Here is a 14,576-nt window from a genome sequence, read left to right as displayed (position 1 = left end):
GCTTCCAAGAAATTTAACCCACTAAATTAAAGGTATTACTACAAATAAGACACAGAAAATAGAGATTTTCAAAATAAAAACCTTCTGTTGAAAGGAGAAAATCAATACTGATGATTCCTGGTTTCCTGAATTCCATTAAAACTGCAGTCATTGTCCTATCAAATGGCGATGCAAATTATAACAATAAAATACTTAACAACCTGCACAAAACTTTTCTTGTAAATAATAAATGTAACTAATTCTCAGTTGACTGGTATTTTTCATTAATCAGTGAGCCTGAAGATAATTGGTAAAGTGGTATTTAAAATTACGGTTTTATCCAATATACCATCAAGACCTTATGTTTTCAGTCTCTGATTAGCACATTGTTAACAGCGTATTTTACCATTAGTACAATTGTGAAGCTACAGGAATTATAAAACTTATCTCTACCAGTCCTTTGATGAAATGACATAAAACAGAACCAACCTATCTAGAGGGTTGCTTAATTGATGAAAATGAAAGTCGGTCAAATGAGAGAAGTTTTTATCACAACTGAAAACTAAATTTATGGATAGTCTTTTTATTTTCTTACATCTGTATTTTTTAGCTGGAGTTTGATTATTTGATTAATTTTTTTTCTTACGCCATCAGTAGAATAAACTTGAATATATCTATCCTAAATCAACATTAAAAGAAACATGAATTTCTAAAATTGCCATCATTGAAATAAATTTCCATTACATTTTATAGGAAAGGAAGTGAAATAAATAATTCCCAAAGTAATATTTGCTAGAACTTCCTCTTTATATTGAAATAATGCATAAAACTGTGATACCAGTGATCTATTTTCTATGGCCCCTTGTGTGATACATGAAAATAAAGTGACACTTATTTCTGCTTGTAAAAAAACAATCCAAATTAATAAACTGTCAATCCGAGATGTTCTGAACTTTTGATTTGCTTTAAACTGACAAAATCCTCCCTTAAAGTGATCCCAGCTGAATACATGGTTTCCATATGCACTTTTAATCTAAAAGATCAGAAAGTTGAAGGGGAAAGAAACTAAAGCAATGCACACTTAATAGTAATAAGATTGAAAAACATTAATCAGAATCCTTACAAATGTTTATTATCCCCAAGACATATAAACAAACTAATTTTCTTTAAATTACAATTCATTATAGCATACAAAATTCATCAAATTCACACATTTGTTATGAATTGTTTCAAACATTCTACATTGATTCAAAATATAAATTAATCTAAAAATATTTCACTCCAAGCTACATAGACTAACTTAATAACTATAGCATAACATCCACCCACACAGAAAAATGACAGTTCTTATTTATAAATATAACACAGTCAAATAATATCATCAATTTCTTCCGATCAGTAACATCGGTGAACATTGCTTAATCTAATGTAAACTTATTGCTTACTTTTCCTAGCCTATCGAATAGATTTGATGGTATGGCAAATAAGGATAGCAATCCAGTACTAATATCCGTGATAAGCAATTAAAGTTTGCTTGTACCAATATGAAGGAGAATCCTAAGGGATCAAAGTCAAACCAAACCATTACGCATCTTCATTTTTTAATTAATTTTCCCAGGAAATGCTGAGTAAAGTGGTAAGTTTTATTATTAATTCTTATGAATACAATGAGATGAGGGCTAAAAGTTAATGAAATAGTTCCACATGATCACATAAACCTAAATAATAGACAACTGTCTACGGTATACAATAGTTCAAACTCTAAACCATCCAGACAAGTTAGAATAATATAAACAGACTAAATAACTCCTGTAATCAATTCCAATAAGGTCTAAAATATTAAAATATAACTGAAGGCAACCACAAACTAGTCTGGCTTGGGACAGGCACAATTACTTGAGGTGGGTTAAATACTGTATTTATATAACTGGCTCTAAACAGAGATTATAATGCTGGTTAAGTTACAGTACACAATATAAGCTTCACTATATTCATTACAATATAAGCTTTAAATTCAGAACTCATTGAGAAATCAATTAATCTTTATTCTGAGACATATAATACAAGAAAATAATGTCAAGGGCCATAGACAGATTTGATATTGCTACCAAATGTATTAGATGTGACAACCAAAAAATTTCACCTAATGCATCATTTCAATAGATTCAAAGTCAATGAATTTGGAAACTAAGAGCAGGTCAATGAATATATATACAAAATACTTATGTATCGCTCTATCATGTGTTATTCAACTCTGATCAGTGCTAAGGGAAGTACAGTGAGGTTCTTGTAAGATGTAGACCTCAAATTTAACTTCAGACCAAGAACAGCTATGATAGTGTTTATCCCTTGCTCTATGTTTTGTGAAATGTGTCCAGGATAAGATAAGTGGCAAGATGTAATGTGTTTTCTGACAATGCAGAATACAAAAGTAATAAAATTGAAAATGTTCATGCTTTTACATTGGTTCAAACTGAATTTACAGAAAAATACATACATTAAAATAAAAACTTTTTTGTCTAAATCAATGGTATTTTTTCTCTTTTAACTCATTTTATACCTTGTGAAAAAAAATCTTAAATACTGTCATAACACACTACAAAACAAATAATATTCAAATGCTGACATATACAGTGGTGTAATTTTGATAATTTAATTTAGAAAAATACATTTAAAGTGAATACATATTAAATACAGCATAAGACGAATTAACTTATTGGTTTTTAAGTTTCAATTCTTCAGACCTGACATGTCTGAAATAACCTAAATATATATGATGGAAGAATAATCTTTCATTAAATTTTAAATCTATTTGTTGATATTTCAGAAATCTGAAATGAATTACTAAAGCATATGTATGGATCACTTACATATAAGACATTGCATACTGCATACTACTACACCAAGTTTGTCTAGAGTTTAATTTACCAGTACAATATGTACTAGCAATTACTTCTTATAAAACAATAGCCATCTTTTGTAACCTGCAATTGTCTATTTACCAAATAAAAGTGTTTAAACTTTAAAATCAAATAAATGGTGATTCATCAGTAACTATTTTCAATCAATTTTTAATTTATTCTTTTACTCCTTGGAGAGAAGTTACCTTAAAACAATTTCATTAGAAATCCTATAATAGAAATGAAGATCAAAGAAACAAACACATCATGCCACACTAACAGAACAAAGGTAGAAACAATGACTCATGGGAAATCTGTATCAACAAAGGAAGACATGCAAATTAACTACAATGTAGTATTTTCTTGGAAAACATAAGATTTACAAACGGTTCTAGAAATTCTGAAAAATTTAGGTCTTTAAATTCAGCGATACTTTAAAGTTTCGTTTAAATTTTTCCTATATATTTTATATAAATTTTAATTTTTTCATTGTTCACAGCAAGGTTTTTATTCATATTAACAGAAAACGGCACAGATCCAAGAATCGTGTTTGGAAAGGGGGAGCTCATGAACCTTATAATTTTTTTTCCCAATCATTTCTATGGAATTTTTTCTTCAATTTAAGAATGGTTACATAAGAAAATTAAATAGATTTCAAGAACAGCTAATTACATTTCTAAACCCTCAGAGGAGCATCCCAATATACAAAGGAGCAATCATATCCTCATGTCACCAACATAGGATAAGCAAAAGTTAAAAAAAGGATCCCTAATGGCCTAATAACAAAATGTAGTAAGACAACACAAATAACCATTGCTAATTTCTAATAGAGTAAAAACCCAAGCATAAAACAAAGTAACCATCTTATGCTGGCACCACTTAAACTTTTTGAAAGACGTAACTCTAAATTGGTAAATGCAATAGCAGTGAAATTTCAAAATAACATGTATTTCAGTGTATATAAATAAATTACTGAATCCTATTTTTCTAGATAAAAGTAAAATAACATTCACATCCTGAACCATTAAATATACCAGTAATTGAACAGATGTACAGATAGACAAAGATACAACTAAATGCTCACAGAAACTTTGTTCTGTAGCATAAAAAGGGTCCTGCTATAGCAAACAAAAATATATAAAGTTTTGGTATGGACATATTTGACCTTGAAGGTCAAAGGTCAATTCCTGAAACCATCTTCATTGGTAAGCAACACATAGTCATGAGGTACTGCAACCATTTACGAAATTAACAAAAGTCAAAGTCAAGAGATAAACAAGTTATGCTCTTATTCAGAACATGAAAAATGTCAACATGTAATAGTTATTTCGACCTTGAGGTCAAAGGTCAAGGTAACACAAAGGTCATGATGGTATTTAACACACCTTCCTATGGTATCACAAATTCTTCCTAAATATCATAAGCCAGTGTCAAAAGATACGAATGTTTTGGCCAGACAATGTTGTATGAGAAGAACCAGATAAAGAAGGAATAGTACTAAAACATTGTCTCTCATCATCAGAGAGGAGTCATGGTTCTTATTTGAGTCCCTTTCCAGAGTGGCTATAATGTAAGGGTACAAATTTATGAAACAGCAAACACAAATTATCTAGAGGTCCACTTCAGGTTTTCAACAATAGGCAAGTCAGTGTCTATGCAAGATGTCAAGGTCATATAATTTTCACCGGGTGAATATGCATACTGCTCAATTCAATAAAGTATCAAAATCCAATATGTTTTATGTAATATAAATTGTCAGCCTCTTATTGATGAAAAACCACTAAGTAAAATTCATGTTAGTCATAGTCTGGGACCAATACATAAATATATAATATCTATTGGTCCCAGTTGTAGTATACACTAATAAAACCTAATATACAAACACTTGTAGGTTGATAGAAGTACTGTAAAGTGTTAATATTAAAACTAGACATCAGAACAAATAAACAAAACATGAACATAAAAGACAAAACACAGAAAATATAAAACATTTATTAAAATAACAACATAACTGAAATATAACAAAATAAAAGTAAACTAAATCAAAATAAAGGTAAACAAAATCAAAATAAAGGCTAAAAAAATAAAAGTAAAGGGAAACAAAATAAAAGTAAAGGGAAACAATATCAAATCAAGAGTAAACAATATATAAAAGTAAACATTACATCAAAATAACTGTTAACAAATAACATTTTTTTAAATCTTATTATTACAATAAGTACAACAGAAATGTTAGGAAATAATATAAAACAAATATTAACAACATAAATATACAGGTTGAGTATTTTTGTCATAAAAATTATGTTAATAATCACAGCAAATTAACACAATTTTTCATACTGATAAAATCAACTGAGCAATCCTAAGGGTAAATGTAAATATACAACATGACACATGACACAAATTTGCATGAATTACTTTCCTTTCATTAACTGACATTTCATATTGAGAAATAATTTGGGATCTATCTGGTCCGGTTAATTATTGAAACAGCTTTCTTAAGCATTTAAAATAACAGGTACCAGGATCATGAACAAGAATTAATGTGTCCATAGTACACGGATGCCCCACTAGCACTATTATTCTAGGTTCAGGACTGTGAAATTAGGGTCAAAACTCTAATTTGGCATTAAAATTAGTAATATCATATCATAAGGAAGATGTATACTAAGTTTCAAGTTGATTAGACTTCAACTTCCTAAAAAAAACCTTGACCAAAAACTTTAACCTGAAATGGGACAGACTGACGAAGGGTTGGATGAAAGGCTGAATAAACAGACATAATAACATAATGCCCATAAATGGGGCATAATAAAAATAAGTAAAGTAGGTAATTCATACATAAGGGAAGTAACTCATAGAATTATAAAAGTTTAACTAGACTTTTTTTACTAGTACAGATTCATTATTATTCATTGGATATCAGTTTTTGTGGGTTTCATGGTAACAGGTGAACCACAAATTAAATTTCATATTTCCTTCAAGCTTTGTAGGCAGAGATTTGCGAAACCACGAAATCAAATATCCACCAAAATGAAAATTGCCCTAATCCGAGAAAATTGATACCCACGAAAATAAATGTATACACAGTAAATATCAGTTTTGAGTTTGGCCTTAAAATGATGCTACTATCTTTAATGACCTGTTTACAGATTCCTGGTATTTCCATATTAAATTATTTTACATCTTTAATATTGTATGTCAACACTCATAAAGGAACTGAAGCTCTTTCAAAAACACTTAAAAATATGATTCTTCTTCTGATAAATTCAAAAAGAAGTAAATCAATGAGAAATTTCTTTTAACATTGACAGACCACTTCTCCATTAGTTAAAAATCAATATCAAGTTAAAGACATTTTATAGTGGGGATGTTACACAATCAATTCTTGTATTCAAAATAAGGAGTGATTTCTTTTCTTTATATTTGACAGGCATCAGATTATATTGACAGGTTCAAGTTATTTCCCAAATGTCTGGAATAATAAAGTCTAGGAAGGAACTGTGTTTATTGTCTTCTTTCTTCTTGCCACAAAACACCATTACGATTGACTTATTGTACTGATTCAAAAATTCAGAATTCAGGCCTAACTACACATGTACGATTTTAAAACTTGTACATGGTATTAATGTACACATATATTTTAGAAAATCCATCCATCTTAATATCATCCACAAACACACTAGAAAAAAGTAAAAACACAAAAATACTGAACTCCGAGGAAAATTCAAAAAGGAAAATCCTAAAAATCTAGAAAAACTATGTTTTTTTCAGATATATCACTTTAAAGGCGAATCAAGACTTGAGGTTCAATCTAGAAAGCCAAGAATATGGACAAATCACTCCTCTACATACAAAAGTCTGGTTGTAATGAGGATAGCTTTGTTTAAGTTTAAAGAATAGTGCACACTTGTAGAGTTATCTCATCAGAAAGCCTAAAGGACAAGTCCATTTTAATAAGAAAATCTGCAGAAACCAAAGCATTCAAAGACCAATGAAAATGGAAAAGGAGTAAGTTCGGTAAGGGCCATATTTGGCCCCAATTATAAAGTTCATTGTTACAAGACAATAAATGTTTTAAGTTGCCGTAAATACATGTTAGAAAGTTAAACATAACTGTTTTTGTCAAAGTTCAATTCTACCACGTTGATTTTTACCTCAAAAAATGGTCAAAAGGACCAGATACATAGAGCACAGGCGTCGACAAGCTTAAGATTCAAATGAGACATGTGAAATGTCTCCACAAACATTATTTTAAAAGATCTTTGTTGTCGACGTATGCGCTCTATATTTCCTGTCCAATAATCTATGGAAATTCACCCATTTTCATTGATTTTTTTGTGAAAAATCAATATGAGTACAACTTGTGACGTCATAATGAAACGCAGAAACGTAAAATTTTCAACAAAATGGTTTATATCCTAGCTAGTCAATGTATTACCTATAATTTATCGTCATATTGGTCGATAAATCCGAATTTGAAATTTACACTAAAAAAGGGGGCCATTTTAGGACCTTATCGAACATACTCCTTTAAGTTTTACATTTCGGGAAGCTATATAAATGTTGGAAATTCTGCAAGTCTACTAAGCAGATTCACAATTGAATCGTGTGAGATTGCTATGTTTCTAGTCAAAAATCCTATCCCTACTACCAAATATGATATGTTATATCTAAGACAGGTTTCTGTTAAGGGCTATGAAAAATAGGTTTGATTTTCTTTCAAAAGTGAAATGAGCAGTGCCTCAAAATTTTATCATCTTTTAATTTTTTTTATTTTACAGACTTATATTGGATATTTAAAGTTAATTGTTAACTAAAAAAAGGGGGGGACTTCAATTGACAATTATTCATCTCCATCAATAGACATGTTTCTGAATGAGATATGCTTTCAATAATTTATCATAAAACTAACATTAACAAAACACAATCAAATCTTAACTCAATTTGCAACTTGAAAAACCACTTATCACATTAACTTTAAAAAATGGTCAAAAATGTTTACAACTCCCAAAAAAGGACACTCACAGATATGCAAAAAAAATCTATTGTTATTGTCCTGCAAAACTGGCAAAGATGGGGTAAAATTGTTATTGGAGTTACATCCCTTTTCTACATACAATGACTATTAACATTAGAGTTACGTCCCTTTATCTACATACAATGACTATTAACAGACAGAATGGGAAGTACTTTCGTTGTATTTACTATCTATTTTTTTTTCATCAGGACTAGAAGGATTACTAATATCTAGCTTAGGTATAACAAGTTTGCTTCTGCTTTTTTTCCTTATTTTTTTCTTCTTTCCCTCTTCTGATGAGCTACTACTACTAATTTCAATTTCTGCTATGTCTAAATTTTCTAAGTCCTCTAGAGGATCTGCACTACATCGTTTATTCCTATTTATAATCTCATGTTCACTGTCAGATGAACTTTCATCAATTTCTATTTTTATTTGACATCCATTTTTAGTTATACTTATATCATAAGTATCCTCATTTGTTTGATCTAGATTATCTAAAGCTTCTAAAGGAGACGACTCCCTTAAGATTATATTTCCATTTGAACATTCCATTTCAGCACCAACACCTGAATCAGCGGTTGTTTCCTTTCCTGAACCAGCTAAGCTTTTAGCAAATTTCAAGAATTCATCATGTCGATCATCATCACTACTCTCAATCTCCGGATCGGTCTCGCCATTGGACGATTCAGTAGTGTCAGATTCTATCATTTCACTATTGTCTTGTGACATATACCCTAAGAAAGGATCAGGCTTTCTTGAATCTTCATCTAAATTAAAATCATCAGACGGGGCAAGTGATAAAAAAGGAGGGTCATGTACACTTTCAAAGCTATATTTATATCCTCTTTCACGAGGGAAACTCACTTTTCTACGAGTACGAATATTTGGCATGTCCTTTGAGCTTTGACGATGATTTAATTTTGGTTTACGAGCAGATGGCTGAAAAACATTCTCCTCCGGTATTTTACACGTCCTACTAAGTGTGTCAGTTGCTGATGACAAAAGAGACACTGTATCATCTCCCTTGTCAGATTCAACGAAACTAATAGGACGTGATCCCGGAGTGCTTGGAGTTGATAAGTCTGCTGGTTTAAAGGTTGTAAACGTGATCCCTCCGCTACTTCTATTACTTTTACTTAAATACTTACCTTCGCTTAATAAATATACTGCTGCGGGAGATGGGAAGTCTAAACTACCATTATCACTTGTAATATGCTGACTATCTACAAAATCAACTGTCCCATCGTTTATACTTTGTTCATTGATTGTTTTAGCCTTTACACTTTTTTGTTCAATATTTTGCTTATCTCCATTTATATTTTCTGACTGAGACGTAAAACTTTCCTGTTCCTCCTTTGTTTTAATCACTTCCTGTTTTTGCAATTTGCTATGTTTGCTACCATCTTTTGTCCCAGATTTTGACCTTTCATTTTTAAAATCATTTCCATTATTGGATTTTTTAGTTGCAATTTGTTCAATTTCTGTATTCTCAGCACTTTTATCAGTGCTTGAACTTTTATCTAAAATACTGTTTTCTTCTTCTTCATTTAAATCCTCATTATGAATCCTAAATTCTTTGCTTTGGTCAGATCTAAGATGAGATTCAATCTGTTCTGTATTGAAATCAGTACCAAGAATTGTTTCAAATTTTTCATGATGATCTTTAATGTGTCTAACAATGTCAGTCTCAAACACAGGACTAGTAGTGTCATCAATACTGGAAAAAGTATCTCTTGGCGGGAGAGTGAAATAGTTCCTTCTTTTAGCACCTGATGGCGACATGTCCAGAGAAGTCTGAGAATTTCCTCCAGGAGTTCTCTTCCCTGATGGGGAACGACTTTTTAAAATACTAAATCCTTTTTCTGATGGTGAACGACTATGGGGAGATCTCTTTGTTCCACAAGAAAATGATCTTTGATGCTGTTGTGGAGAAGGTGATCCATCTTCGGAACCTGCATATACTTTAACCTGTTCAACCTGTATATTGGTTGGACGTTTCTTTTTCAAACTTCGACTCCTTCGCAGAGAATTGAATTGAACACTAGGTTCGACTGGACTTATTATATCATTTTCCTCATCTAACTCTTCAGAAAAATGCCTTCTATGAAGAATATAAGTGTCAATTAAATCTTCGCTAGTAGCAAGAGATGAGAAACTAAAACTATCACAGTCGATACTAGTTTGGGCTGAGAGATCAATATCAGTACTGTGAAAGTCAATAGAGTCTTGAGACATTGGTGATGCTAGATCAGGTTCTACGTGTTTAACTGGCGAGTTTTGATTGGATGACAGACCAACACTCACAGAAATACGAGATCCAGCAGGAACTTCTTCGTTCAGTTCGATGATAAAAGTTTTTTCTTTTGCATCCCCTTCTGCAAGTCTTCTCTTTTCTTCTTGAACAGACGCAATCAAGTTTTCAATTTCTCGCTGAGTTTCAGCTTGTAGATCATGTTCTTGATCAGTAAATGTCTTAGTATTGATGCTGCTTTGATTTTCTACCATTTTACCATTACTTTCATTTGATGATTCTTCTTTGCCAAGTTCTGGTGAAAAAACAACCTTTTTAGAGTCCCTACCGAGTGAAGAGTAGAGTTTTTCTCTATAAGTATCTGGAACATTTTCTATATTATACAATTGAGAATTAAGCTTATCAATTCTATTTTCTACCTGGTTAAATGTATACATATGAGAAGGTAAACCACCACCAGTTAGTGAAAGATCAGATATGTCACTAGGATTTTGATTGGATGACAAGTTTTGATTATGTACAACTATAGCGTTAGTAATGACTAAGTTAGAATGAGCACCTCTTTCTTCCTCACCTCCGCTGACAAGATATGCCTTTGTGTCAATTGTACCATCTGGTGTTGAGCTGTGTTCTGGTTTTGGAGATCCAAGGGAACGGCTACCAGATAGTGAACTTCCAGCACTATGTACATCTACCACTTCAGTTCTGTCGTGGGGTGTGTCTGCCCCTGTACTTAAGATATGTGACCCACTGGATGCTGTACTGTTGTGGGTATCCGTAGAATTGTTCAGAGTCATTTTGGCAGAAATTTTAGGTGTGACACTTGTACTGCGACTAGCTTGAGAGATACGACCACTGGTAGACCTAAAAAATAAAATCATAAAATAAATCAATACAGAAATTCAAAGTGCAATAAGTAAATAATTACATGTGATTAACACTATTTCATTAAGTAATTTATACAGCACTTACATGTATTTTTCTTTACATATATTTGAAATCTACAGAAGTGAACATTCCATTATTTTATCAAAGTGTAGCCATTGAAATGCCATGCGATCTCCTAAAAACCCTGGCTACATGAAATACACATCAAACAATACTAAGTTCAAACGGTAACAATCCACCATATGACATGTCCCAACACCTTCACAACAAACTCTGACAATTGCCATGCTTAATTAAGTTTTTTAGTAGATACAGCTGGAAGACTATCATGACTGTTCCTCAATTTGATCAAGGCTAACAACTAGAATAAGAAATACTTTATAGTTTCAAGGCAGAAGAAATTTTAGAATTGACAAACAATATTCAATAATTGCAAATTGTTGACAACTTTTTATCCCATATAATTGATACAATGTCCTGAAATTTTTTATACCGTATATGTGATACTCAATCTTTTTATCCGGTTTATGAAATACTGAATATTTTTATCTTGTATATGTGTACTGAATATTTTTATCCTGTTTATGAAATACTGAATATTTTTATCCTGTTTATGAAATACTGAATATTTTTATCAAGTATATGTGTTACCAAATATTTTATCCTCGGTATGGGATACTGAAATTTTTATCCTGTGTATTGCATACTGAATATTTTCATCCTGAGTATAAGATAACAATTTTTTTTTAAAATGGTATTAAAATGATTGAATAAAAATTCCCAAGCATTGTTCTGGTCTGGAGGAAATGAAAATGTGAAAAAAATAATACAGATGGATGCAAAGTGATACCAACAACTCATACTGGCCTCATCAGCAAAGTAAACAAGTGAAACTGTGAGCTACTAGTGGATAATATCAAGTGTAAAAATATGCAAGTGGTTGGTAAACAGGAAGTTGCTGAGTGATAAATCTGAAAATGCATCACATGGTAGAGCTGACTTATATTAACCCTGAAATCAAATTTCCGAAATCCTTGTATTAGAGTTCCTGAGGAAATGTGACGAAAATTTTCAACTTGCCTATCACGTGTAAAATCATACAAGTGTTCGGTAAACAGGAAGTTGTTGAGTGATCAATCTGAAAACACATCACACCGTATAGCTGACTTATATAAACCCTGAAACCAAATTTCGGAATTCCAGTTAATGTAGTTCCTCAAAAGATTGTGACAAAATATATTCATGGGAGGGACGGACTGACTGACGGAAGGATGGATGGATGGACACACAGAGGTATAACAGTATACCCCTCCCCTTTTTTAAAGTGTGGGTTTAATAATAATCTACTACTGACCGCATAAAAATATCTCATATAAACCCTACTATACTTAGAATTTTGAAATAATTTTTTTTTCAAGATATTCAAGCAGTGCATACATAACAAAAGCTATAAGGATATCATATCAAATAGCATGATACAATCATATTCAAGCATGAGATCAACACAATACAATGATGCTACAAGGCTCATGAGAGCAACACATTACAATGAAGCTATAAGGCGCATGAGAGCAACACATTACAATGATGCTAAAAAAGCGCACGAGAGCAACACATTACAATGATGCTAAAAGGTGCATGAGAGCAACACATTACAATGATGCTACAAGGCGCATGAGAGCAACACATTACAATGATGCTTAAAGGTGCATGAGATCCACACATTACAATGATGCTAAAAGGCACATGAGATCCACACATTACAATGATGCTAAAAGGCACATGAGAGCAACACATTACAATGATGCTTAAAGGCGCATGAGATCCACACATTACAATGATGCTAAAAGGTGCATGAAATCAACACATTACAATGATGCTAAAAGGTGCATGAGATCCACACATAACAATGATGCTAAAAGGCGCATGAAATCAACACATTACAATGATGCTAAAAGGTGCATGAGATCCACACATTACAATGATGCTAAAAGGCACATGAGATCCACACATTACAATGATGCTAAAAGGGGCATGAGATCCACACATTACAATGATGCTAAAAGGTGCATGAGATCAACACATTACAATGATGCTAAAAGCCACATGAGAGCAACACATTACAATGATGATAAAAGGCTCGTGAGAGAAAATTGAAAAGGACAACTTTTGTAATTGTTCTCCCCACCTTTTATCATGCTCGTCATATGAAAAACACATCAAACATTTTTACAGTTCACACCACAGAGGCACTTGTTGTTTGCCATATGATACCACACTCAGATAGTTATACACTTTAAGCAAGAAACTTTATGCTGGACAATCTTATATTGTGTTCATTTTATTTTGCAACTATTAAATTAAGACTTAATCTCCTTTTAAGAATTAAAGATATTCATGGAATTTAGAAATTTATAACCAAATCTATCTTTAAGGCTGCAAACTTTTTGATAAAGGCCAAGATCCTGTTTTCTTAGCGCTGTGTATGTCACTGCAGTATGCAAACTATTAATATAAAAAAGAAGATGTGGTATGATTGCCAATGAGACAACTATCCACAAAAGACCAAAATGATACAAACATTAACAACTATATTAAACCAGTTTCAGAAAGAAAAAAAACACTTGCACAACAAAGTTAAAATACAGTAAGAAATGTCAACTTTTACAGGGTTCTGCTAATGAGTACCAGTATGTTAAATAACCCTAGCATTTTAGTATATAAGGTAGAACTAATAAAATGTCATGTTAAACAAAAAGCTTCTCTAAATTTTGTGCCTGCAATCAAGTTCTGTTATTATAAAACTTTTGAAAATCTTTGCTAAAAAGTTTACCAAGAAAATAAAAGCAGGCCTAAATCAGAACAAAACTAGAAAACTGACATGTCAGAGACAGTCTAGCTTGCAAATATTTGTCGGTGGCACAGAATTGTTTTTAAAGAGGAATCAATTGTCATACTTTTTGACAAAAAAATAAAATAAAATAAAACAAGTGAAACTGCGAGCTACTGCTCACTGATGATACCCCCGCCGCAAGTGGATAATATTAATAGTGTAAAAATATGCAAGTGTTTTCGGTAAACAGGAAGTTGTCAAGTCATGAATCTGAAAACGCATCACACAGTATAGCTGACTTATATAAATCCTGAAATCAAATTTCAGAAATCCTTGTATTGTAGTTCCAAAGAAAAATGTGACGAAAATTTTCAACTTGGCTATCATGTGTAAAATCATACAAGTGTTCGGTAAACAGGAAGTTGTCAAGTGATCAATTTGAAAACGCATCACACGGTATAGCTGACTTAGATAAACCATGAAACCAAATTTCAAAAATCCTTGTATTGTAGTTCCTGAGAAAAATGCGACGAAAAATATTCATGGGACGGACGGACTGACTGACGGACTGACAGAAGGACAGACAGAGGTAAAACAGTATACCCCCCCCCCCCCCTTTTTCAAAGCAGGGGTATCATTAGTTGGGACCTGAATATGAAAATAAATTAAAATTTGAACACTATTGACTGTTTGTGCATTTTG

General features: G+C 31.9%; 1 protein-coding gene across 7 annotated transcripts in view; it reads right to left on the bottom strand.

The window, feature by feature from the left end:
* Window positions 1–14,576, bottom strand: part of LOC134711830 (FERM, ARHGEF and pleckstrin domain-containing protein 2-like) — a 105,044-nt gene that overhangs the window by 51,294 nt on the left and 39,174 nt on the right. For 5 of the 7 annotated variants that reach the window (XM_063572750.1, XM_063572754.1, XM_063572753.1 and 2 more), the window contains one exon: window positions 10,713–11,017. In XM_063572750.1, coding sequence (XP_063428820.1) covers window positions 10,713–11,017 — 305 coding nt within the window. The other 2 variants (XM_063572755.1, XM_063572749.1) reach the window with 2 other exon arrangements.

This window comes from Mytilus trossulus, chromosome 3, assembly GCF_036588685.1.
Source record: "Mytilus trossulus isolate FHL-02 chromosome 3, PNRI_Mtr1.1.1.hap1, whole genome shotgun sequence".
NCBI classification, from domain to species: Eukaryota; Metazoa; Mollusca; class Bivalvia; order Mytilida; family Mytilidae; genus Mytilus; species Mytilus trossulus.
This window is presented reverse-complemented; position numbering and strand designations above follow the sequence as displayed.